The 26,723-nt window shown below is 32.3% G+C and overlaps 3 protein-coding genes across 7 annotated transcripts; 1 reads left to right on the plus strand and 2 right to left on the minus strand.

The window, feature by feature from the left end:
• The first annotated feature begins 4,846 nt into the window (after positions 1-4,846).
• Positions 4,847-7,780, plus strand: LOC107886998 (uncharacterized). The gene is made up of 5 exons (XM_016811121.2): positions 4,847-5,077; positions 5,193-5,219; positions 5,823-6,195; positions 6,652-6,729; positions 6,838-7,780. The coding sequence occupies exons 1-5, from the start codon at positions 5,022-5,024 to the stop codon at positions 7,498-7,500; spliced, it is 1,197 nt and encodes a 398-aa protein (XP_016666610.1). The 5' UTR covers positions 4,847-5,021; the 3' UTR covers positions 7,501-7,780.
• Positions 7,781-8,899: 1,119 nt separating this feature from the next.
• Positions 8,900-15,063, minus strand: LOC107886997 (methylmalonate-semialdehyde dehydrogenase [acylating], mitochondrial). Its single transcript, XM_016811120.2, has 19 exons — positions 14,737-15,063; positions 14,536-14,633; positions 14,323-14,394; positions 14,071-14,232; positions 13,891-13,969; positions 13,608-13,762; positions 13,185-13,248; positions 12,823-12,902; positions 12,490-12,555; positions 11,845-11,895; positions 11,466-11,617; positions 11,304-11,394; positions 10,564-10,644; positions 10,069-10,146; positions 9,904-9,939; positions 9,769-9,812; positions 9,606-9,684; positions 9,352-9,442; positions 8,900-9,247 (listed from the first exon to the last, which is right to left on the minus strand). The coding sequence occupies exons 1-19, from the start codon at positions 14,762-14,764 to the stop codon at positions 9,135-9,137; spliced, it is 1,620 nt and encodes a 539-aa protein (XP_016666609.1). The 5' UTR covers positions 14,765-15,063; the 3' UTR covers positions 8,900-9,134.
• Positions 15,064-15,939: 876 nt separating this feature from the next.
• LOC107886996 (methylmalonate-semialdehyde dehydrogenase [acylating], mitochondrial) lies at positions 15,940-25,410 on the minus strand. Of its 5 annotated transcripts, none has more exons than XM_041101882.1 (20): positions 25,074-25,410; positions 23,893-24,599; positions 23,686-23,780; positions 23,422-23,493; positions 23,155-23,316; positions 22,996-23,074; positions 22,724-22,878; positions 22,278-22,341; positions 21,610-21,689; positions 20,892-20,957; positions 19,383-19,433; positions 19,083-19,234; positions 18,240-18,330; positions 17,937-18,017; positions 16,952-17,029; positions 16,816-16,851; positions 16,671-16,708; positions 16,499-16,577; positions 16,323-16,413; positions 15,940-16,190 (listed from the first exon to the last, which is right to left on the minus strand). In XM_041101882.1, exons 2-20 carry the CDS (start codon positions 24,440-24,442, stop codon positions 16,102-16,104), a joined length of 2,109 nt encoding a protein of 702 aa, XP_040957816.1. In that variant the 5' UTR covers positions 24,443-24,599; positions 25,074-25,410; the 3' UTR covers positions 15,940-16,101. The 5 variants fall into 5 exon arrangements, with proteins under 5 accessions (XP_040957816.1, XP_040957815.1, XP_040957814.1 ...); XM_041101881.1 differs by having other exon boundaries at positions 16,665-16,708; XM_041101880.1 differs by having other exon boundaries at positions 16,816-16,860.
• Between the last annotated feature and the right edge of the window lie 1,313 nt (positions 25,411-26,723).

Raw genomic sequence — 26,723 nt, forward strand, 5'->3', positions numbered from 1 at the left:
CAAGCATTAATTAGTTTACTAAGATCACGCCTTCCCATTGTTGTTCCATGTACATGGTATTGCCTTTATTTTAGAGAAAGTTGAAGGCAACTACCAATTCAACCGATTTTGATGCTTGCCAATTGTAATCAAAATATATCTAGACTTAGAATAATTATAACGAGGTTATAACAATTTTAAAAACAATCTAATTATTGGGTAAACTATACAGGTAGCCACTTAAGTATTAATAAATTTCTTTTTTAGTTATTCAACTGTTAAAAGTTACAAAATGATTACTCAATTATTGGACTTTTTATTTTTTGGTTGCTAGATGTTAAATTACTAACGAAAAGATAACTTGATGGCTTTTAAAATTAGCATAATAGTAATTTTAAACCTTGACATTTATACATTATATCAATTTAGTATTTATCCTAAAAACTACCAAAAAAGACCAAATTACATAATGTGTAAATGTTAAGGATTAAATTTTTTAGAATCAATATTAAATTGATACAATATATAAATATTGAAAGTTAAAGTTACTACTATGCTAATTTTAAAAATTGTCACATCATCTTCCCATTGACCATTTAATGGCTAGTGACCAAAAATCAAATAATTATTCATCACAATCACAATTTAAATTGAGTGACACCTGAACTGGAACAATAAGAGCGTGTTTGGAGATTTTTTAAATGCTAACGTTTAAAATTTATTAATTGTTTTATTTGAATAAATAATTATTTAAAAAATCAAGTTATTGAAATATTATAATTTTAAAAACTAATTATAAAATAAGAATAAAGATATTAAAAATAAATTATATAAAAAATATTCAATATAAATATTATTGCATTTGTAAAAATTTATAAATATTTTTAATAAAAATAAATATTAGAATTAAATAAAAATATTTTTTGAAATTAAAATTTTTTATTTTATGATGAGATTACGTATATAAAATAAAATAAAATTATAAATAACTCGAATCATCTCTTCATAGAATTTTTAAAAAAAATTGAATTACTCAAATCATTAATTCAAATTTTGAAATCCTTCAAATTTTTTACTAAAACAAATAATCTCATTTTTATGATTTTGAAAATCATCCTCTTATAGATTTCTCATCTAAATACAATTTAAGTATAATAAAATTAAGCCTTCCATTTGTTATTGGTGGGCCAATAAACATGTTATATCAGTTAAAATATATAAGGTGTTAATACTAATATCAATAATAATAATAGAATGATCACAAAATAATAAGAAAAACATATACAAATTTTACATGAAAATTCTTTCAAGAAAAAATTACGGGTGGAGGAGAAGAAAATTCACTAATGTCAAATTCAAATGATATAAGATGAGTTTCAACTACATCTATTTAAAAGTTGAAAAATCTTATTATAATGAGCGTCAAATAGAAGCAGTTTAGTAAGGTTGAAACACCTTGTTCTAATCAATATTAAATAGAAGAAATATAGTTCTATACAGATTCCACTTGCACAACCTATACCGTACCTCGGCCCTTAGCCTTAAGCCCATTACAGACCCCTTAGTTTTACCACTATATTATTTCTTTAACAATAATTGGGTCACACAACTCTAACATAAGACTTAAACTAGATCTTATTATGGGCCGAGTAGGGTCGATGCAAAATTTTAGGCTTGTTGGGCTCGGCTTAAAAAGGCTTAAAATTCTACCCAAGTCCAACCCAAGTTAAAAATGCTAAACCGAGTCTGACTCGGCCTGTATTAATTTTGTATATTGTTTTTTATATAAAAAATTAAAAATATAATCATTAAATACACTAGAAATATTAAAATAAATATTTTTCAACAATTGAAAATGTATTAAAAATGTTTTTATACTTAAATAACACTAAGATAATTGCAACATAGCAAGCATATGCTTCTAAAATAATAACAAAATTAACAATAAAACAAGAGTTATACAATATCTAAATAAAAACAACAACAAAATGACAATAGAAAAAAAGTTTAGGTTGATTCAAGTTGGACCAGGCCCAAGTTAAAAAATCTTACCCAAGGCTCGACTCGTTTAGAAAATGAGCTTTGTTTTTTTATTCAAGTCCATTTTTCAAATCTATATTTTTGCCTTTAATTTTCTCACTTTTCAAACGAACCTTTAGACTTATATGAATAATTTAATCCATGATCAGTTCTAACTTAAACCTTAAAAAAAAAATCATATGGCACACTAGGCCTACATAATTGCAAGGGATAGATATCAATAAGATAGTGTAACACTTGGAAAATAAAGTAGCTTTCATCAATTTGGCCGAAACAATATCTAAGTTATAGAGGGTACAAGGCTAGTGAAATGGCCCTTGTACAGGGCGAAGCTAGAAAATTTTTTTAGGGAGGCTGGATGAAATTTTAATTTTTTATATTTTATATCTTTATAATTTATAAATGATTAAATAGAATTTTTATAATTTTAGGGGGCCAAAATATAATTTTACCTTTATTAATTTAAAATTTTTAAAAAAATTTAAGGGCTTAAAATATAATTTTATATTTTAAGAGAGGCCGGGGCCGATGCTAACCCCCTGGCTTCGCCCTTGCCCTTGTACAGCCTTGCTAGTTTTCATATATATATATAAAGAGATCAGCCAATCCCTTCTCATTTGTAGGTAAAGTACAACCCTAAAGGCAGCCTCCAAGACCAGATATGAATTTTAAGTACACCTTCATCTTCATTAAGATCACCATTTTTACTATTACTCTACATAAATATTCTCTTACTTTTTATCATTATACCACTCTTTTACTAAATCAAATATTGGAGAGTATTTCAGAACACAAACTCTAACATCTCTATAGGCCATAATTTACATCAATCTTGAAAGAAGCCCAACAGCTCCAAGCATCTCCAACCCAATTCTCAAGTGGAAATAAGACCATTTTACGAGTACGAGTGATTAGATTTTGTTACGCTTTTTATTATCATAATTGAGTAAAGATTTTATAGAGGTGAGTGGAATTGGATTTTACTTCTTCTATTAAAAAAATAGACGAATCAATTTTTATATATCAAATCAAAAAATAAATTTGTCTTTTGTTAAAATTTTATTCATTTTTATTGTTAAAAATTGATCATCGTAGTCAAATGAGATACATATAACACACCATGTGCAACTGTTTGGTTATTTTGTTAGTCACACTAATTTTTTATTGTAGAAATGAATAAAAATTTAACAAAAATGTCTAGTTTGCTCTTTAATCTAACTTATAAAGATTAATTTACCTATTTTCAAGTAAAATGGATAAAATACAATCTAAATCCTAATACAGTAACTTCCATAATACTTATACATCATAGTTGTTATAGCAGTTAATAATTCAAGCTGCAAGTCCAATACAATTAACAAGTCCAAATTTATCGATTAAGTCTTAACTTAATATAGCATGAATATTATTGTCAATACAAGAGAACGTGGGTTCGAGTGCATTGAAGCGCATTATCCTTTTATTTATGGGTTGGGAGGGGCTATGAGTAGTTCTAGACATTATATAAAAAAGAACAAATATAATTAAGATCTATAACGAGATTATTAAAAAAAAACAGATTCAAAAATTTCACAAATACATAGATGGCACGAGATGATGCCCACTATCATGATTTTATTGAAACTTTCTCTCAGCCTTTCGTATTTTTTTTACTTGTAAACTTAATAATATTAGCAATTAATTTTATAAATTGATCCTAAAATTTAAATTAAAAATGAGAAAATTAACATTATTACTTTTAGATATCAAAATATATAACTTTTATCAAATACAAATATCCTATTAAATAAAATAATAATACAAGTACAAAAAATAAAAAACTTAAATACCAAACAATATATTAAACCTAATAAAAGTAAAAATTACAAAAAAATAAATTTAAATTAAAATATTTTCTAATAACTTGTGCCAAAGCCGAAATTACGCAACTTTTCAGGGCACTGGCAGTATGATTTTTGGAAATGTAATGGAAAACTTAGTAAATAGCATCCTCTATCGGGCAATCTGCCCTTTCCCAGCCAAGGAAACTTTTCAACATGCCCAACCACCGCCACGTTTTTATCCGTACGAGGAATCTATTAAAGTAGCTTAGCGCGTATCCAAAGCCTCGATCTCTGTCAGCTACCACGCGTGACGTTTACCTACCACATTAAGCGACTACGGAAGTTGTAACCGAATATTTCCAGCTCCAGTATCATATAAAATAAAGTTGTTAAATTTAGAATTAATGACAATTTTGGTCACCAATATTTGTATATTTTGTCAAAAGTATCCTAATTGTATTTTTGAGATAATTTTGGTCACTAATATTTGTATGTTTTGTCAAAATAATTTTAATTATATTTCGAACCTTTTTTTACCATCAAATTTTGTTCTTTTTTCAAACTATTTTTTCTAACCGATTTAATAAAAGTACCGTTAAAAAAATTAATAGAGATAATGTGGAATTTTATATGTGAAATATTTTTAATAAAATGTAATTTATTACTTAAATAACCCTATAAGATAATAACATGTGAAAAATAATAAAATAAATAAAAAATACTTGAAATTAAAAAAATAAGTCTTAATTTAAAGAAAATAAACATAATTATCTAAAAAAATTAACTCAATAGAAAAGCCTCTTCGTAAACAAACATATAAAAAATTAAAACCTTTTAAAAGAAAAAGAAAGATTGAAACCTTAAATTTATTCATTAAATATGTTAGAAAGAACAGTTTGAAAAAAATCAAAAGATAATGGCCAAAAACATTCAAAAATACGATTAGGACCATTTTGTTAAAATATACGAAGATTAGTGGCCAAATTAAGCATTTAGCGTTAAATTAAAGCAAAGTATACCATATTGACTTTTCAGTGGAACTCTTTTGTAAGCATTTGTTTTTTTTCGCAGTCTTTGCTTACTGCAAGAGGTTTTCTCAGGTTCAGCCTGTTCATGTCCCCCCTCCAAGCCCCTAGTCTTCAGCTCAATAAATTTAACTAAAAGAAAGTTGAATCCAACATGGGTTTTCAAGCTCTTGTTAAGCTTGCATTGATATGCTTTCATTCTCTTGCTTGGTATTTTTTTCTCAATTTTTTAAACCTACAAGATATTTTTTTTTGTTGAAAAAAATTTCTATTTTATGTTACGAGTTCATGGATTTCTTAATAAAAATTTTCTCTTGGTTTGCAGGCCTCTCTTTGCTTTAGGTTATCCTCTGTAAGTATCCTTTACATATATATATATATAATACTTTCAATGCTTTATGCTTTACTCTTTTTGACATTTCATTTTGATGGTATAATGAATAAATTGAAAGATCATTTAAAACCTGGGTTCTTTTATTATTATTATTATGAATAGTCCAGTGAAGATGTGGCATTGATAAGTATATACTTAGTTAAGCATTTGAGTATTTTGGTAAAAATAACATGCAGATTTTTGTACCAAGAGTTGATTGTATTTTGCTTCCTTTACTCAAAAAATGAGAAAATTAATTTTTGTACATTTAGATTAAAGAACAAATTGGTCATTTCTGTTAAAATTTTCATTTACTTGTACTATTAAAAACTGAGGTGATCAAGGGAATAATTAGACAGCAACATGCGATGTCCAATTTTTAACAACATAAATGGATAAAATTTCTAAGTGAATGTTCACTTTGCTCTTTGATCTAATGTAGAGAAATTAATTTATTTATTTTTCGAGTAGAGGGGGTAAAATTTAATTTGAATCATAGTACCAGGGACTCGATGGTAAATTTACTTAGTGCTTTATATATATGAAAAATGTGGTGATGATGTTGTGTTTGCCTATTAACAGACGTGCTTCCATTCAGGCAATTGAGGCTAATTCCAACACTGACACCAAGAAATTAGTTACTTATTGGATTATCTTCTCACTGATTTCCTTGTTCGAACATGCTTTCATGGGGATCCTTCAATGGCTTCCATTTTGGCCATATATGAAGCTAACCATTGTCTGTTGGATGATGATACCCCATTTCGATGGTGCCTTTTATGTTTATAATCGATTTGTTCATCCATGTTTGTATATGGATTTGCCAACTATCATTAACTGGTTCAAGAAGCAGCAAGACTTGTTTTTGAAGGACAATTTTCTTGTTGAAGTAGCTGATGACTGTGTGAAGGCACATGGACCAACAGAAGTTCAAGAGAAACTTATTGCTAATGAGGTCATATTTACTACATATATATAGGATTATATGTAGCAATATGTATTGAGCACATATATAGAGGAAAAATATCATGGAGGCCTTTGTACTTGGAGTCAGATTGTATTTGCTCTTTTTACTAGAAAAAATGGGTATATTAGTCTCTGTATGTTAGATCAAAGAGCAAACTGGTCATTCTGTTGAAAACTTCATCCGTTTCTACTGTGAAAAACTGGTCCTATATGTCAACATGAGGTATTGTTTGGTTATTCTGTTAACCACACTAGTTTTTAGCAATTGAAATGGATGAACTTTTTAATAGAAATGATTAATTTGCTCTTTGATCTAACCTACAGGAACTAATTTGTCTATTTTTCGAGTGAATAGGGTAAAATGCAATTAGATTCCTAGTAGAGAGGCTTCTATAGTACTTTTACCCTCTATATGATACTAATATGGTTGTTTTTAACAATGTAGCCAAAGGGGACGGAGACTAGCATATTGCAGAAAGGCATAAAACCTGTGCAAATAACAGAGAAATGGGAAGTTGCTCCGGTAAAGTTCCATACTCATTTTCCTCTCGAATATGCAATGAGAATTAAGCTTTTATGTGTTGCCTCATTTCTCATAGCTACTGATTGTTGACTTGAATCACTTTTGCAGATTCCGAAAACCGATCCCAATGTCATTCAGACAGTGAACAATACTACTGCTACACTTCCAGAAACTGTGGGAGAGGTGGGTCCCGATTTACCTGAGATACCTTCAGATAAGCAAGTTCAGAAGGAATGGACTTGTGCTATGTGTCAAGTGACAACCACGAGTGAGAAAACCTTGAATAGTCATTTGCGAGGAAGAAAACACAAAGACAACTTAATGCAAGCAAATAACCAGCCTTGTAAAGGCAAAGCTGGTTTGGCTTCAAAGGTAAAACAATCTGAGGTTTCCCGCAAGGAACCCCAGAAAAAAGGTTCAAAGAAACAAGAACCTCCCAAAGGCCAAATATCTGCTTCGTCAGCAGCATGCAGCAATGCAGTTAATCCTAAAACCGAGATGAGCAAATCTAATCTGCCACAAGAAGAATCGAAGAAGGCGATACCAACAACTAATATGGTGGGAAATCATGTAAAATCAAGTGAAAACGTACAAGGGCAGCAGCAACAGGTTGGGAAGAAACATGATAAGACTAAAATTCCTCAATTTAGGTGTACTATATGTAACATAACCTGCGGTCGATCAGAGGATCTGAATTCTCATCTATGGGGAAGGAAGCACTTAGCTAATATTCAAAAACTGAATAATCTTGGAGAGGGTCAGCTTGCTTGAGTTAGTGTGTCTAATCGATCTTGAAATATTTTACTGCTGTAAAGTTTAAGAAAAGAGATGGTTTCGAAGATTGTTTGTCTCTTAGTTTACAGCAGCATGTAATGCGGGAATTCATCGTATATCAAGATCACATTACATCTAATATGTGGTTAGCTTGTGATAATATAGCGGGCTATATAGTACATGGTTTGTGAGGTTTCTTGTTATCCAATATCATTGTTCCATCCATCAGAGTTTGAGAATGATGAATACAAATTCTTAGAACATTAAAACTGTAAAATGATTTTGGGATCATTATTTGAGTATTACTATTCAAGTTCGAATTTGAATTAATACTATTATCCATTAAATATTTGAATCTGTAAGAAAAAATTAGTTTCAAAATTTACAAACATTTTTGCAAAAATCCAAATTCAAATCTACCAATTTTAAATATAAAAAATAAAAATTATAAACATTATGTAACCATTAGATATGAATATCTAAATTTGAATAAGTAGTATGAATTTGGATAATGGACATCCAAAGTATCTAGTTGCATTTGTTCCAAACCTGCAACAAATAATAAATTTAAGATTCAAATTTAAATTTTATTCGAATATGCAATCTAAATTATCATCACTTGAAAGACTCGTCGTGTTTGATAGGATATATCAAAATTTTTAGAACCAAACCAATGATTGAATCAATCAAACCATTAGTTTACCAATTTAATTGGTTCGGTCTGGCTCAATTAAAAATCATAAAAAAAATTTAAAATATAAATTAAAAAATAAAAAAAAACTTGATTTAATATGTTCAATTGATCCGTACCATTTTTTTTATCAAATCAATTCAATACTAGAAAGTTGCCTTAATCAGTTTCCAAACTAATCAATCTTAGTAACCAATCCAGTTCGAACCTCTTTGGATTACGTTTCATACTAAATGATAAAACACGATATGTCTTTGGTACATTGGACATTGGAAATGGAAGAGAGTGAAGCATAAACCGATGAGCAGTAGAGGCTTTTGGTGGAGCATCAATGGCGAACCAATTAAACAGGGGTGAAGTCAAAACAATAGATTGAATAAAATTTTAATTTTTTATACCCTATATCTTTATAATTTTTTAAAAATTAAATTAAATTTTTATAATTTTAAGAGGGCTAAAATATAATTTTACTTTTACTAATTTAAAATATTTAAAAATCTCAAAAGCCTAAATAAAAATTTTACATTTTAGGGGCTGGCAGGCACTGCAATTAAACATACATAAAATAAATCCAAAACAGAGAATCCGGGTATGGAAGCATAAAGCCCCTATAAAGAATTTATTCGCAGGGCGATATGCTCTTGGAGAATCTAGTCTACCACCGGTATTGAATTTTTCCAAAAGAGATGGATTTAACAACCGATATTTACCACAATTGCCTGTAATAGCATGCATTACATCCGCAACCACTATAAATGTGACCGCGAACAAAATTGTGTCCACAACCATGGTTAAATGACATTAAGGACAATCTTATTTCCCCTGTTTTCCCGTCTTATAAACTAGCAATATAGGGAATCAGTTGAAAGGTGGTTAAGTGAAGATCTTGACATTGGTACAGGGCAGACCTACAACTCCTGAAAGAACAATCCGATCATGGTTATAACTTCTGCGATGTTGGCATCGCTAGGGAAACACCGCTGCCGCTAGGTAAATCCTTCCATTGTTGAGTAACTGTTTTAATCTGGGTGAAAAAGTTAACTCCAGCCTTGCCTGCAAATAAGAAAGAGCTTCTGAGTCAAACGGTTGGTTGAAAAGTGGGGGTTACCAGCAGATGGCAAGTTGAAGAACTATATTAGTTATAATGTATATATTACCATAAAAGTTAAGGTCGCCTGCGAAAGATGATTTATTGCCAGTAAATGAGAAAAACGGCAAGGGAACTGGTATGGGGACATTGATGCCAACCTAAATCAATCAAAACATATTAATGATTGAACTTTCAAAGCAACAAACAAATGACCTTTCAGTTAATGCCATCATGTTTCGTAAGTGGTACTTGTATGGGTTATGTAATTGCAGCTCTGAGCAATTTTCAATATACCCTACTATATTTGATCCACAGTTTTACCTGCCCAGCCTCAACCTCTGTCTGGAATTTCCTCGCTACAGCACCGGATGTAGTAAATATAGAAGCACCATTACCATATCTGAAACAGAGCGCAACTCACAAGTGAGACAAACATTGATACATAACTTAGGAGGACCAAAAGAGAGTCAGATTCGGGATGTACTTGTTTCTGTTAACAATGTTTAAAGCGTCTTCCAAGCTGTCAGCCTGAACATGTGGCATGAAAAGAAGAAACAGTCAGCAATACTAATCAATGAAAAGTTTGATTAGCTAAGAAACAGAGAGGGAAGTAACTCACCTTCATGCAAACAAGAACTGGGCCGAAGATTTCCTCCTGCACAGGCCAAAATAGAGTAGTCAAGGTATTTTCTATGAATGTTCAAGAGTCATTTTTACCCACTCCTGGTATTTTCATGACCACAATTTAAACAATGCGTTACAAGTCATAAACAGAAATGAATACCTTATAGCATTCCATGTCAGCTGTGACACCAGTTAAAATTGTCGGACCAATAAAATTTCCTTGCTCATATCCTGGAACCTATTTTGTCACTCATAGATAGTTAGTAACAGGTTTTTTTTGAGAAGTTCAAAAATCTAGTTAGCAGCAAGGAAACAAAGACCTAACAAGGACCATACCAACCCCCTTCAGAAAGATCTCAATAAACCAATCAGGGAAGCAGAGATGGAGGAGGTGGAGGAAAGATCTTAGCTTAGGTACACCAAATCATTTGGATTTTGTAGTAACTCATTCTCTCTGGATCTTATTATATTCTATAAATATTCTTCAATCTCTGCTGCCAATAATGGCCCAAGACAAATCCACTTTTAAGTGGTTCCAAAATACTCAACGATTTTATGCGCTTTATCAGGATTTTTCAATCTTGAAGATGGAATATACTATCTATATGATGCCACAAGTAAAAAGTTAATTGAATAGGGAAGAAATATTAAATACCACGATATTTCTCCCATCAAGCAGTAGTTTTGCACCACTCTCAACTCCAGATTGAACTAATCTGCATATTCGTTCTTTAGCCTGTAAAGCAAAAGAATTCCAATGAACAAAAGAATTCCAAAGAATTCCAAGGATCCAAACAAATGAGAAGAATGAAAAGAAAGCATTAAAAGGGGCATCAGAAATGGTAGATTGAGGTCATTATTCCCCATCCCCCTAGATGGAGTCAAGTTGGCTCAAGCTACAACCTTTTTGCTGGAATTCCCAGCTTCAAGTCCAATGTTTTTGATTATCCGAATAATATGTTATACCAGTCGCCTTCTGGAAAGTACCTTATAAGTATAAACCCATTCACTCAAATAACCTGATCATGATGAGTGGTTGGGCTCATCCTTGCATCACCTCGTGTAGTTTATCAGATATTTCTGGATTGTTCTTTCTTCTTTTTTTTTTTTAAATAAAAGAAGAGTATGGGAATGACAGCAGAAAAAAGGGAAGAAAGATCTGCTCTACGCAATTATACAACCCTGTGATGGACCTGATACCTTGATACAGGTAGGCCCAGGCCTTGGCCTAGGATAAATAATAGATTTTACGTCGTCCGCCCAGAGAATTAGGGCATTTCGAATTGTCAGAAAAAAAAGAAACGCTTAGGCATGATTTCTACTATATTTAGTGAGAATTAGTAGCATGTTAGCAGTTGTCCAGAAAAGGTGGGAAATATCTTGAACACACAATACCTGTTTGCTAATCACTGGACCAAGGTCTGCATTGGGTTCAATTCCAGCATTAACTTTAAGACCTTTGGCACACTCAACCAGGTCATTCAACCTGGAAAGTTCAGGAACCCCCTTAATCATAGCTTTCCAAAATTACAACAAGATGGAGGAAAAACACAATACCATGATTCAGAGTCACCAACAAAGACTATTGTGCTAAGTGCCATGCACCTTTGTCCAGCAGCACCAAAACCAGCAGCAAGTAGAGCATTTAGTGTAGCATCCTTGTTTGCATCAGGCATGACAATGCCATGATTTTTGGCCCCCATATTGGACTGAGAAAAATATTTTATTGAGAAGGAAACTTAGTTCAACTTTATAAAGTCATATAAGTTGTTAAGCATCCAAACTATTACTAATCAGCAAGTTGGAAAGGCCAAACCTGAATATAAGGAAATAGCAAATTGTAAACTTAACTGATGTGGATATGGTGGCTTAACAGAAGTGACCATATCACTAGGAGATAAATCATGTATTGCTTATAATGTAAGTTAAATGATACCTGCACACGTTTTCCTTTAGCAGAAGCTCTTCCATATATGTGCATGCCAGCCTTCAAAAAATTAAAAAGAAAACATCAAGAAGAATATAACCAAAATACTGAACTGCTTTGTGAAACATCAATGACTTTTCATGAATTGCAAAAAGAAGTTTAGGACAATAACAGTCATATCACAACAGAAATAGCCATGGCAATTTACCCATGAAGTACCAAAAGATCCTATATAGGCAAAGGAAGATGTCTACGGTGCCGGAGAAAATTAAACATGAAGGAGACGATGCACATGATAAAATAGTTTACATCTTGAAAACAACTAGGGACATCAAAGTGAGGGGAAGTCAAAATTTAAGAGTTCATAGTGTTAGACATGTGAAGAGTTAATCCTAGGAGAAACAAACGGCAAGACCTACTTCATTGAAGACATTAAAAAATGTTATGAAAGAAGCGAAGAATGAATTTCTCATATTTGGTCCTGCATTGGCCAAAGAATCTTTGGTACTTCAAAAAGTTGTTACACCAGGTTATCACAAGCAATTTTAAGAGCAACAACCAAAACAATAAAGAAGAGAACTATTTAGAACTCAAATTTCTGAAAGGTCGCAATGGTAGTCATCTGTGTGCTTTGGACACAAAAGGCATACTTACAGTATTAGAACCAACAAATGATATAGCTCTGATATCGTCATCATCACAAATAGCATTAACAATGTCCTGCCACAGAAAAAGATATTAGGATATTTATGGTAGAATCAATTAAATGAAACATTATACATTTATGCCACTTATACAACATTGAAGAAAAATATGTGTTTTTTTGGCCTGCAGATGGTAATCAAACTGTACATTTACAGAAAAAATATTACTTCGATATTCAAAGTGACATTTAACGAATAGCAACTATGCAAATAGATGTATAAATTAGAAATAAAGATATATAAAACCGTGGACTTCATAAAATCATGTTAATGAGGAACCTACATTGGTGCCATGAACTATATTTAAGACACCCGGGGGCAGACCAGCTTCCATTGCTAACTCAGCCAGCATTATGGATGCCCCTGGAAAGTAAAAAAATGGTATTTTAAGAAAAGAGTTGGAGAGTAAAGTGAAGTCATGTAAGAACAAAGGAACGACAACCAAGTTGTCCTTTTCTTATGTAACTGAAAAAATTAAGGTAGTAACAATAGTAATTATAATGTCCCACCCATGTATGGCACATCAACATCCAAATAAGATCTTTAACGACCAGCCACAATAAAACAAGTTATAGCAACCTTTTGTCCTCCATATATGTGAACTCACCAGGATACTACATCATACAATTATTATGTTGAACTCACCAGGATCCTTTTCTGATGGCTTTAAAACAAAGGTATTACCACATGTAACTGCGACAGGGAACATCTGCATTTAAAAAAAAAAAAAAACCATATGTTAATTTTTCTCTTGCATGGATTTGATAAAAACGGCCTTTCTGGAAGTTGGCAACAACTTACTACCAAGACTCAGAAGAAGCAATAAAGTTTATACTTTATCATCTATACAATCAATATTAGTGAAGAACCAAACTGCTTGGTATGAGTTCCTAAGTTTATGAAGAAAAATAATTGCACTAAAATGCTGATTAATGGGAAATGAGAATCCATTAAAGTTCATAAGCCTGAAATTTAATAGGGGGACAAACAAGTATAAATTAGGAATAGAAGGCCAACAGTTGCTATGCTTTGAAAATTGAAACTACTATGTATAAAATGAAGACTTACCCATAAGGGAATCATTGCTGGAAAGTTGAAGGGACAAATCCCAGCACAAACACCTAGTGGTTCTCTAATACTATATGTATCGATTCCACTAGCTACATTGGGGACATACTCTCCCATTTTCAGGGTTGCCATTCCACAACTATGTTCCACCACCTCTATATGAAAAAAGTCCAGAAAATAAAATAAAAAAAGAAAAGGAAAAAAATATTAATCTTTAACACTGTTAAGGTTGACAATTTCTGCTACCAACTCAAACAGTACATTGAAGGATATAGATACCAACCAAGTCCCCGAAAGACATCTCCATGAGCATCCTTCAATGTCTTGCCCTGTTCAGTTGTAATATTCTTGGCCAGTTTATCCTAAAAACAAAATAAAGATTGAATAGATTCATTAGCTTAAAAAGCATCTATACAAAAAACTTACTACACAAAGAAAAACCTGAACTAAGCTCATGCTTTACCATATCCCTACGAATAAGCTCTTGGAGTTTGAACATAATACGCTGACGAGTTGTAATTGGGGTATTTCGCCATGACGGGAAAGCTTGCTTTGCTGCAGCCACTGCAGCTTTGAACTCTTCATTTGTAGTTAAAGGAATTTGTGAAACAACTTCTTGTGTCGCCTATTTAATTTTCCAAACTAACATATATTACAATTAACTCCAAGAGCTGAATATTCTTATCTATAAAAAAGATTAGGATGAGACACTCACAGGGTTTATAACATCAATGGTTGATGTTGATTTCGAATCAACAAAAGCACCTCCTATAAGATTAGGAACCCTCTGTAGTATAAAGCCCAATCCGATCAATACATAAAAAAGAATTGAATAAATACCATTTTGCATTAAAAAAAATGGATCTCGATAGAACGAAAAATACACATATCATTCGAAGAACGATAAATAGAAGCAAAAGCGTTATACCGAAGGATTACGGTGATTAAAAGAAGATTCGGCAGCAGTAGAGAAACGAGGACTCGCAGAAGCCAAAACCTGAGGCCTTAAAGCCGGTAAATTCTTCACTGCAACACAAGGGAACAGCAAAATAATCAAAAATTAAACAAATAAATGAAATTCGTCCCTTTTTTTCTTTTAATTGATTTTGTTTTTTAAGTTTTTGTTTACCTTTTTGAAGTGAAAATCGCATCATCATTTTCCTCTGTGACTAAGCTCGCTGTATGTTAAGATCATCAAGAGAGTGAAAGCAATATTTCCTTGATATGTGAACTGCTTGTTCCAGTATTTTTATCAGTACAAGACAATACCAAAATAAATAAATAAATAATTGTGATCTTCTTTGATGGTAAATATTATTAATTATAATTAATTATTAGTGAGAAGCGTAATCTGAAGGAATCTTATTTGGCAGTGCCAATCCAGACAGTTGCCCGCGTTGGCTTATTTGCCATTACCAAATCATGCGAGTGCGCTTACACATACATCCACCCCTTATTCTTATCTGCTATTTAAAAAAAATAATTAAATTATAAGATTACTAAAGACCAAAGCTTATTATGGTCAAGTCAGATAAAAATCGAATAATGAGCATTTGCTTCGATGCAAACTGGAAAATCGAAAATTTCATTGTGTGTTTTCACCAAATAAAAAAATAAAAAAATCATTGTGTGTATAAGATATACTAACATTGTATAATATTACAATTAAATTTAAATAAATATATTTTACTTTTAGTTAAATAATATATTAAACAAATTAAGTTAGTAAGGCTTTGATTTAATGAAAGTTTGAAATCTTAATTTTCAATCGATTTAAGTATTACTAATACTTTATAATTTATAATGATTAATTTTGATTATAATTATCTAAATTATATTAATAAATAATTACAATTGTGATTATACCTTAAATTTCATATAAATATATATTAAATCCAATTCTACATTTCATTAGTCAAATCGACTAAATTCGAACGACATTGTTATTATTACATTAACAAATTTAATTAGTTTTAGGCTTGAGGGCTGCGAATAATTTAAAAAGTATACCCGAAAAAAATAAATAAATTTCATTGGTCAAACCTCAATTCTAGGCATAGTGATCAACCAAAGGGGTCTTAGATAACCTATAAAATCGGATAAAAAGCCCACCTACCATTAGAAAATAAAATACATAAACACAAGAAGAATACAAGCATAATGAAGATTAAACCAAACATTTATTTTCTTCTTTTTTTTTAGCCTTGATTTGGAAATTTTCCATTGCATACAGCCAGTTAATCTATACTGATAATTCAAGGTATCCCGTTACGTTACGCAAAAGGACATCCAAAAAAAAAGGAGAAAAGACTACAAGTTTAATAGATATATATATAGAAATTGCGATCTTATTTCTTTATTATTAATCGAAAAAAAGGAAAATAGGGAGGAAAAGGGTTAAAAATGAGATATGCTGGTTAGTCTTATATATCAAAATTATGAACTCAACTACGAATCAGACACATGCAAATTTTGCTATTGCTATTATTGTTATTTATACATCACTGCTAGTGCCTGCTGCTACATCCTTCCATTGTTGAGAAACTGTTTTAATCTGGGTGTAGAATTGAATTCCTGCCTTGCCTGTGTGAGTGAGCCAGTCCCGCATGAATACACAATTAGTTTATTAAAAAAAAGAACAATAATATTTCATTATCTCATCTTGATCAAGGGAGAAATGAAATATAACAAGCTTCCTAAGGATGTAAAATATACCATCGAAATTGAAATCACCGGCGAACAATGGCTTTAAGCTTGTAAAACATGAAAAAGGGAATGGGGCTGAAATTGGAATATTGATGCCAACCTGTGTCAAATACTCCCATTAAAAGAAGATCAACCATTTTTTATAACATATAGCCAACACATGGGGACAACGGCTGCTGCATTACCTGCCCAACCTCAATCTCGGTTTGAAATTTCCTTGCTGTTACACCTGATGTAGTAAATATTGAAGCTCCATTGCCATATCTGTAAGAGGAACGTATAAGGTAAATAAAAAGCTGCAAAAGTTTTGTATGATGAGGGAATCTAGGGATGTTGGAATTGGAACATTACTTATTCCTGTTAACAATGTCTATAGCCTCTTCTATGTTGTCTGCCTGTGCAACGATAAGAAAAATAATACATATATCAGCATGTCTTACATACACAACAAACTTTCCCAATTGGAGCGTCATACAAACTGAAACAGCAATAAGTAGCAAACCTCCATGCACAGGAGAACCGGGCCACAAGTTTCCTCCTGTATCAGCTAAGAAATTCTCATTAAGTATTTTGATTGAATATAGACTTCAAGTCTCTACTTATATGAGAAATCGTATCTTTGCAAGGAATGTTTATACCTTGTAACATTCCATGCTGACCTTGACATTGGATAAGATTGTTGGGCCAATGAAGTTACCATGTTCATACCCCGGAACCTACATTATTCATAAGGTAACAATTTGAACAAGGCCCATTTGACTTTTCTCAAATTTCGAAGTAAAACTGCATTTCTAGGCATGCATCCTAAAATTTTCTACAGTGTAATACCAAAGATCACCATAACCACTACCAACTTAAGCATGTCACCATGGTCCATATTTATCACTGGATTCCAAGTTACATGGAGAATCTTGGACATTCTTTTGTAGCATAACTTCAGAAGCTTGAAAGGTAAAACATTCTAAGAAATAAACTGGACTAGAAGATGACCATTTTTATGAGTTAACATTTCACCTTCTGATGTTCAGTATTTTTTTAGTTTCACTGTAATTTCGGTGGATTATAGATTGCAGATTGCAAAGACTTGAGCTTCAGCATGGGGAGGTCAAGAACTAGTATTCACAACTAATTTGAGATAGAAGCATGCAAGGTCCTAAACAATTTTTTCCCGAATGGCATTGCCAGAGTCTTAAGTCGTGAATGAATGTGGTGAATAATTATATTTGCCTTCATGTAAGAAGTGGGGCAAGGAGAGGGGTTCGTGGCAGAGGAAAATGCTGCCTCCGCTTGAGTGGGCTGAGGTACAAAAAAGAAGAGATCAAACTTCTGCAACTATATTCTGATAACCCCAATGACATCTATCACAATAATCCCTTTATAACCAGAGTCCAAACTCCAAACAAGCAGAGCATCTGCCTTTGCTTGAAATTTGCGTCAATATCAGCTCATAAATACAAGAAAGCACCAGAAAATCTTAAAACCTATGAGATCATAGATATTCAAGGAAAAAGTATCATTTCTCTTTTCAATAAAAGCTACTGAGGCCAAGAAAAAAAAACCCATAATACATAATTCAAGCAGATCATAGATCAAACTGATAGAACTCAAAACAAAATGAAATACCAGAATATTTCTCCCATCAACTACTAGTTTTGCACCACTGCCAACACTTGATTGGATCAATCTGCATATGAGTTCCTTTGCCTGTCAACCACCACGAACATTTAAGAATGTGGTTTCATAATTGAGCAGGACATGCAAAAATACATGGTGTTCAACAAGCAACTCACACATGCTCCAAACCAAAATTTTATAAATTGTTTCACCTCAAGAAGCACAAAATATCTCAAAGGAATTCACTTCCAAATCACCATATCGGTTTGATATAATTAATGAAAATTTAGTCAACCATGAATTATATTGTACCTGCTTGCTAATCACCGGACCAATGTCTGTATCGGGTTCTGTTCCGGGTTGTACTCTAAGTGCTTGCGCACGCTCCACCAGTTTATCTTCCCTAGCAAAAGTTCATGCAAACATCTTTTATACCAACGCATCTCAAATCAATCACATAACTTCAACCTAACACCAATTAGAAAAGCAGAAAAGGAAGAAGAGAGAACAACAAGAGAAGGGAGAAAGGTTGGCGATTCTAAATATGAAATAAAAATAAAAATAACATCGACAGAAAACCTAGATGCCTCTATTCTTGGTAAGTCTATACTTAGTTTTTCCCATTAAAATGTTCTTGCTATTTAGGAGTCTTGACTGCAGATACCAGAAAAATAACTTTGTGATGGTGTAGGCTATTTTCCCCTTTTTTAGAAAACAGCCAAACTCAGTTTTACGATGAGTTTTATCATTGAAAATAATTTAAATTAAAATAAATATGTCCACACCATTATTCGGTGTAGACCAAAGCTGGGACTCACTCTTTTCAGCCCAAAGCCTTAACTATATATGAGGGAACAAGGGAAAATCCTCACATATGTGAGCACATATTTCCTCATCAATCCAAATGAAAAATAAATGAAATAAACAGAAGAATGGAAGATTGAAAACCTCTCCTTGATATATTAATAAGTAAAATTAAAATGTAAAAGAAAATAAGGCCACTGATAAGGTGACTTACAGCAATCAGATAACATATAGAGAGAGATGTATTAAGAATAGTTAAGAGAAAGAATGATCATAAATCAATGGTTAGAAAATGAAGCTTAAGACCTTAGAAAATATAGCTCACAAAAATATAAGCAAGAAAAAAGTTACCATGGGGTCAAGCCTCCAACAAAGACAACTGTACTTAGTGACATGCGCTTCTGCCCTGCCCCACCAAAGCCAGCTGTAACTAGAGCATTTAGGGTAGTATCCATGCTTGCGTCAGGCATTACAACTGCATGATTTTTTGCTCCAATATTGCACTAAAACCAACAATCGACAAGCAAAATTAACAACCTTTCAGAAAAAGATAAAACAGAAAAATTAACATCAAACTCAGATAATTTGCCAGGGCAAGACAGCTACTATAATGTTTGTAGAAAAATAACAGATTAGTTTCCCAAAAAGTACCTGAACACGCTTTCCTTTAGCAGAAGCTCTAGAATACACATAAGAACCAGCCTAGTAAAAGTTAAAAACATGTAAAACAGTAATTAGTAAGAACTACATACTAATACATGGTCAAAAGCTCTATGAGAGATCAATAACCAGCAAAGATTTCAAAATTCAAATGAGCTATGTGAGAGAACAACAAGAATACTTCCATGATTTTGGACACAAATTGAACCACAAACCTTTGATCACCAAATATTGATGCATAAGTTGCATCTATTTGCAGTTTCAAGGAGTTCAACAGAGCAGGGCAAGAAAACTATATGGATTTTGCTATGTTTGCCAAATCTATAAATTCATTCTAATATTATCCATTGTTCTAAACAGAAGAACCTCCACTTTCTATCATTAAGTATTCTCACATTCTCAAGAAAACTTTAGGTTGCTACTGTTCACATTTCCTAGAAGAAGAAAAAAAACTAATCAAAATACAGACCTGTCTTAAGGATTAGATATCATGACTGTACTTTTAGTAGTTGTCAACCCTTCAGAACGCTTAACACATAAATCCATAATCAACCATGTTAAACCTACCTTAAGAAAGACAATTTTTATATGGATAAAACATACACAGACAAGGCAACATGCCAGTTCCTAGCAAATGAGAATATAGGTCGCAGGACATGGCAATAGAGATTTTTTACTTTTTTTTTTATATAGAAGTATTCAATGTGAACATAAATATTGGCACTTTTCATTAATATATAATCAAATCGTTTATGAACTTAAAAATTCTTAATTGGACTTGATCTAAATTTTTAATATATAATTAATTATTTTACAACCTAAAAGTTGGAATTAAACCAGATTATAGGATCAAAACAAATTGAATTGTGCTGTTTTGCTGAAATGAGTCAAGATTGGATTATCTTGTTTCCTTCTCCCAAAAAGTGTGTTTCATGTCTAGACAAAAATTAGAACTCCCCCTCATTCTCCCTTATTCTTCTGTCTATATCCTATCGTATTCTCTCTGCCTCTGTTCTACAGATTTTGGCAACTATTCATAATTAAAGGCATCATTTTTCCCTTCCTCTTCTTCTCTATCTATTCCTTCTCATTCCCTATCTAAGCTCTTATTCTTTCAAGAACACCAGACTCAATTCTGCCTCTCTGCTCCAGGTATCAGAAACTAGCTCATCATTGTCACCCATAACACTAATGTCAACCTCAGTGTTTGAGCTCTTTTAACCCCCAAAATTTTTATTTCCCTCATCTCAATTTTTCATCCTTTGTCCACACATCTGTTGACTGTGTTGGACCATGTGCACTTCAATTCTTTTCAATGTGTGGAATTCTTGCCAACGTGTTTTGCTGTGTTTCCGAATTTCATCACAGACACTGGTACAAGACCAGAAAGAGGGGATTTCCCGTGTCCATGCTTAACTTGCCACAATGATCATAAAAGTAAACAGGAAAAAAAAGAAGCATAATGTGAAGGTAATAGTAAGTAATGACTGAATAACTTACAGTACTTGGACCAACAAAAGATACAGCTTTGATGTCATCATCATCACATATGGTACTAATGATTTCCTATACAAAATCAAAGGAAAGCACAATAGAACCCACTAAGAAGTAAGTGAAAATAGAGATATTGCATATAGTACAACGCCAAATAATCAAAAGGTTAAAAATATACTCCAAGTTCCTGTACTCTGCATATTTGGAATTAGTCCCTCTACTTTTATTTCTAGGAATTTTAGCCCCTCTACTTTCTGGATTTAAAATTTTAGGTCCAATTGTTAACACTATTAAAATTATTCTATTAAATTCGCTGGTGCGACATTTTGAAATTAAAAAAATACCCACTTGATAACCATGTAACCGAAAAAGTGACGTAATAAACATGAATTTAATGGAAGAATTTTAACAATGTTAACAATTGGACTTGCATTTTTACATCGAAAAGGTAGAGGGACTAAATTCCAAATGTTTGAAGAATATAGAGACTTGGAGCATATTTTAACCTAATCAAAATACAGACTGGATCATGGAAACGACTAATGTGATGGACAAATCAATGTCATAAACCCAACAGAACAGCTTCACTCAATATATTGTTGGAAAAAAACATTGTTGATAATAAAAGAAGGTTGCATGCTTATCCTCTGAAGCATTTCAAGGGATGCTATTAATAAAGGATATAAACCAATAAACAACTGTAAGTCCAAACTCAAAAACTTACATTGGAGCCATGAACAATATTTAAGACACCATTAGGCAGGCCAGCCTCCGCTGCTAGCTCAGCAAGCATCACAGCAGCCCCTGAAAGAACATGAGAACATATCAGTTATACACTTGAGAATAATAGCCTTATGTAAGCACAATGAATCATCAAATAAGATTTGCTTAAAATAGGAGCTATCTTCTCATTTGTAAATATTTAGCTAAAGCTGTAGAATGCTTCAAATGTTTGAGTTCAGATTGAGAAACAATAATAAGCCATGCCAAAGCTCACTCAAATTTGCAACCATGCTCCATATGCATTTCAAAGCTCTTATCATTTTAACCTTCTAAGTATGAAGTGGCTTCAACACTTTTCAAGTTCTTAGCAACAACTGACGTTTTTTTCCCTATACAGTAATGAGCCAAATCTCCATTAAAGAATGCATCCAAATGTAAAAAGAAATTATCTCAATACAATACTACCACGTGAGACTCAAGGATTTCACCAGTGCTTAAAAGAAATGGCTCTTGCTATATACATGACAGGTCTGCACATAATAGTACATGTTCAATGCCTTACCTGGAAAGCAAGTTTCACATATCTGGGACAGAATTTTTAACATCATTAAGAATGAAGATAAAGTTACTACAATTTCATGTAGGCAAATGGTACAAAATAGCTATCACCTGGATCCTTCTCTGACGGCTTTAGTATAAAAGTATTACCACAAGTAACCGCAGTAGAAAACATCTGCAGGTTAAAAAATCAACAGGAAAGTGAATGAGGGTAAACTAAAACAACTAAATTAAAATGTTTCTAATAGTTATCATTGATCGGAATGTGAAACCCAGGAGGCTAGTCTGCTACTGTTCTTGTAACCGATTAACAAAAGTAAACTTCAAAACAAAAGAACCTCTTGCATTATGAAGTTACATCAAACTCTGAAATCAGTTTTGTTCTTTTAGTAGAGGATTATAAATTTATAACTACCAAGTAATCCTATTGCTCATAACTACCAAGTAATCCTATTGCTCATAACAACTAAGTAATCCTATTACTCATCAAGCTAAGGAAACAGATTGATATTAGACAACCATGCTATGAACTTGGACTAAAAGCAAACTAAGCTTACCCATAAAGGGATCATAGCTGGAAAGTCGAAAGGACAAATACCAGCACAAACACCAAGAGGCTCTCTAATGCTATAAGAATCAACTCCATTAGATATATTGGAAACAAATTCACCAATTTGCAAATTCGCCAATCCACAAGCATGTTCAACCACCTCTACCAAGGAAAATGAAAGACTATAAAGCAAACCATTACTAGAAGGTTTATTCAAAAAAAAAAATACTAAATGAGAAAGAAAATTATAAGACATTAAAATAGAAAAGAGATACTGACCTAACCCACACAAGACATCATCGTACGCATCCTTCAATGCCTTCCCGTGTTCATTGGTAATGTTCATAGCAAGCTTATCCTGTGGCCATAATGATATTTCCCATCAATAAAAGATAAATGCCAATCAAGAACAGAACATTTGGAATTCTAAGCATTTACAATGTCTCTCCTAATGAGCTCTTGAAACTTGAACATTATACGCTGTCGGATGGTACTTGGAGTGTTACGCCATGATGGGAAAGCCCGTTTTGCTGCAAAAACTGCTGCTCTGAACTCCTCATTTGTAGTCAGAGGAACTTGAGAAACCACTTCCTGTGTTGCCTATGAAGAATTATAAATGAAATGATTATGAAAAGGAAACCCAATCATCTATTTATAACTTGATAGTCATGAGTAACTAAAATGGAAACTTTTATGGGTACTTACAGGGTTTATAACATCAATTGAAGCAAATGACTGTGAATCAACAAATCTGCCCCCGATGAGATTGGGAACCCTCTGACATGCAGCACCAAGATAGTTCAATTCCAATGAAATTTCAGAGAAAAATCCAATAAGGAGGGAGGGAGATAAATATAGAGTGAAGACAGAAGAGAATAATTCATTTAAGCACTAAAGCTCTCCCTCATTCCAAGTGGGTGGGCTACAACTTTGTGACCTAAGTGTTGTTGAACAAAAACTAAAGCTTACCGGAGGGTTATGTTGCCTCCAAGATGGCTCCATAACTGATAGATAATTGTTTCTTACAGCAGATTTCTGAGGTTTCAATGACTTGTAGTTTCTCACTGCAATGCAAACATGTCATCACTGAAAATAACAAAATACTCCAACGAAACTGGAAAAAGTGAAAACATGAAAAAAGACCAGAGAGTGCTTTTCATGATGTGAAAAAAATACCTGACATATTTCCTTGCCGAAGCTTGGCCTTGACATTATAAACATGCTTTGGTGTTGATAAAAGATCAGGGTTGCTTTGTCTCAGTCTCTTTAGAATTTGCCGAGGTTTTAATCCAGCTTCTGTCATTTCTTTTATCAACAAGACTTCTTTCTCAGAAAAACGACGGGCGGATGGATGTTCTGCAATGTCCTTCAAGGGTTCATGGTTGTGTGTACCATTTTTAACAGTAAGTACCCACAACCCATCATCCTTTTTACCAACAACTTCAAAGGGACAGTTTGTAAGTCGAGAACCAGTTCTCCTTCTGCGAATACATTCAGCAGACTCATCAATAGGTTTCCTCCTGTTACGATAGACACCTCCTCTGTCACAGCCAAGGACTACCACTTTGTCCCTCTTAGATTGCTTAATAGTAACCACATACCCTTGCGATACAGCAAATTCACCAACATGCTGGATAAGTTCTTCACGATCTATAAAGGTCCCAGGTGGAGGAGGAAGCATCTGAGGCTGTTCATTCAACTCTGAGCTACATTCTATATCCATCATTAATAGATGAAACGTATTATCTAGAGTAAAGCATAATATGCATCACACTTTAAAAGTCCTTCTAACAGTCAACACCAATATCATGATCCTCCTCCTCTAGGACTTCACTCTCCATTGAAACAAAATGGATTACAGATTTACATCACCTACATTCCCCCTGCAGGAAAAATGGAACTACATTAAGAGCAAGAAACTTCATAATTACATAGCAATACACTAACGTCGATGCATGAAACATAGACATAGACGTTTACAAAACTATATGTTCCATCCAAAATGTTATAAATTGATGAAATTATTAAAATAGCTCACAATCAATTTTTCTAGTTTCTCAGAAATTAAACTTTCATATATGATTCATTCAAATGAACACAGAAATTGGAATGTCACTATCAAAATGCCAAGATAGCAATACGCTTGAACTAATGCAGCAGAATTCTGAATTGCCTCTGTTTATAAATATAAAAGAAGAAAAACCTAACCAAATTCTCAAGATTATCCTTTCGCAACGAATTCTCCACTAAATTAGACTCGGCCTGTCAATCACTTCTCATTCTCTCAGGAACCAAACGGAAATTTCAATTTTGGTCGTATGATGAACAAAAGTTGGAGAAAAGTTCAGGATACTTACCGGAAAGTTACGATCGGGCTCGAATCGGCGGCGCTGGGCGTCCAGTTTATTGAATAACTTTTACCTTTTGAGTGGAAGGGGTTTAATATTCTCTTTCTCGCACTGGAAATCTTGTGTAGAGAGAGTCGACGGTCTTTCTTGATGGGTCCGAAACAAGAAAACGAGGTACGTGTTTGGCTTAGTCGTAATGGCGTTGGGTTGGTGGCGCTGTTTAAATGCGTGAAAATGATTTTCAAACAAACAAGACCTTGTAGCTTGTTTGCCTCTGCGAGTCTGCTCTCGGTGAAAGTGATTTTTCTTTCTTTTCCGCCCTCTACAAATTTAATTTTGTAACATACCAAGAAAAAAGAGAGAGTAAATAACATAAAAATATTTAAATTTAAAAATGATTATAGGTGGACCAACAAGTGGTCAGGTGGTAAGTGCGTATTCTCAATAAGAGAGCTTAAGTTTGACACTTGAAAATAATATTGTTAAGAGTGGTAGTTATGAGTTCTGAACATAAATCGTAAAATAAATATATATAATGTTAAAAAAATAATTGTAAGTGGATTGTAAACAATTTATGTACAATGTTAAAAAAATGATTATAGGTGGATTGTAAACAACTTATGTATAGATTTAAATTTACCTATACTTGTTTGATCTTTAAATATGTGATTTTTAGTTTTTTAATTTATAAATCATATAAAAATATGAAAATGAAAAAGCATTATTCTAATAATATTAGTTATCATTTAAAATGAGCTTATATGTAAAAAGAAAAACCTTAAGAAAATGCAAAAAACTCAATTAAACTATTGTATTAAATTCACACCTAATTAAGTCACTCTTTTAACGGTTTTCGTCATTGATCATGTTAATTTTAAAATAAATTAATAGACCAATTGGATAGTGACTCGTGACTCGTGACAGCTTTTAGTTTAATCTAATATTTTTCCCATAATTTTTTTAAAAATAAAAAAAATTATCAAAAAATATAAAAATTATTATTTATTAAAAAATGAAATTTGATGTAAACTTATAAAAACTATAAAAAAATTTATAAAAAATTATGAAAATTTATAACTTCTAATAAATTATAAAAATATAAGAATAATAAAAACATATTTAAAATTTTATAAAAACTTATTAAAATTCTATAAAAATCATAAAACAGTATTAAAATGGATATAAACTTATAAAAATTATTTTAAAAAAATCATAAAACTTGAACCAAACCGGATCAGTCGGTTGAATCGATTAGGTCGAAATCGACAAGAGTATCGATCCAAAGTAAGCTGTAAGACTGGTTGTCTAGGAACCAAATGATTGAATCAATTTTTTTTATTTTTTTATTTTTAATGTTTTATTTAATTAAACTGGACGAATCGGTCGAACTGGAAAACTAGTGGCCTAATCGGTTCGACCACCAATTCAGTTCTGAAAATCTTGGTTAGAATATTTCATTCGAACATATGCTAATAGTTAGATAATAAAATTTTGGTTTGATAAAAATATTTAAAAAATAAAAAAAAATCAGTTCAACCGCCCAGTTCCCAGGTCAATAGGTCTAATGGCATTCTTCGGATCAATGCCCTTTTTGATTTTGGGCTAACCAATCCAGTTCAATTTTTTTATGATTTTTTTTTGTATTTTTATAAATTTATA

This window comes from Gossypium hirsutum, chromosome A03 (assembly GCF_007990345.1).
Source record: "Gossypium hirsutum isolate 1008001.06 chromosome A03, Gossypium_hirsutum_v2.1, whole genome shotgun sequence".
Taxonomy (NCBI): domain Eukaryota; kingdom Viridiplantae; phylum Streptophyta; class Magnoliopsida; order Malvales; family Malvaceae; genus Gossypium; species Gossypium hirsutum.

Excerpts from the sequence above, each read along its gene's own strand:
- LOC107886998 (XM_016811121.2), top strand. The coding sequence starts at position 5,022 with ATGGGTTTTCAAGCTCTTGTTAAGCTTGCATTGATATGCTTTCATTCT. Across the intron at positions 5,078-5,192 it reads TGCTTTCATTCTCTTGCTTG|GCCTCTCTTTGCTTTAGGTT; the intron begins GTATTTTTTTCT and ends CTTGGTTTGCAG. Across the intron at positions 6,730-6,837 it reads AGAAATGGGAAGTTGCTCCG|ATTCCGAAAACCGATCCCAA; the intron begins GTAAAGTTCCAT and ends TCACTTTTGCAG.
- LOC107886996 (XM_041101879.1), bottom strand. The coding sequence starts at position 24,442 with ATGATGGATATAGAATGTAGCTCAGAGTTGAATGAACAGCCTCAGATG. Across the intron at positions 23,075-23,154 it reads AGCTCATTAGGAGAGACATT|GATAAGCTTGCTATGAACAT; the intron begins GTAAATGCTTAG and ends TTATGGCCACAG. Across the intron at positions 22,342-22,723 it reads CAGCTATGATCCCTTTATGG|ATGTTTTCTACTGCGGTTAC; the intron begins GTAAGCTTAGTT and ends TTTAACCTGCAG.
- LOC107886997 (XM_016811120.2), bottom strand. The coding sequence starts at position 14,764 with ATGATGATGCGATTTTCACTTCAAAAAG. Across the intron at positions 13,970-14,070 it reads AGCTTATTCGTAGGGATATG|GATAAACTGGCCAAGAATAT; the intron begins GTAAAGCATGAG and ends TTTTGTTTTTAG. Across the intron at positions 12,903-13,184 it reads GCCATCAGAAAAGGATCCTG|GGGCATCCATAATGCTGGCT; the intron begins GTGAGTTCAACA and ends TTTACTTTCCAG.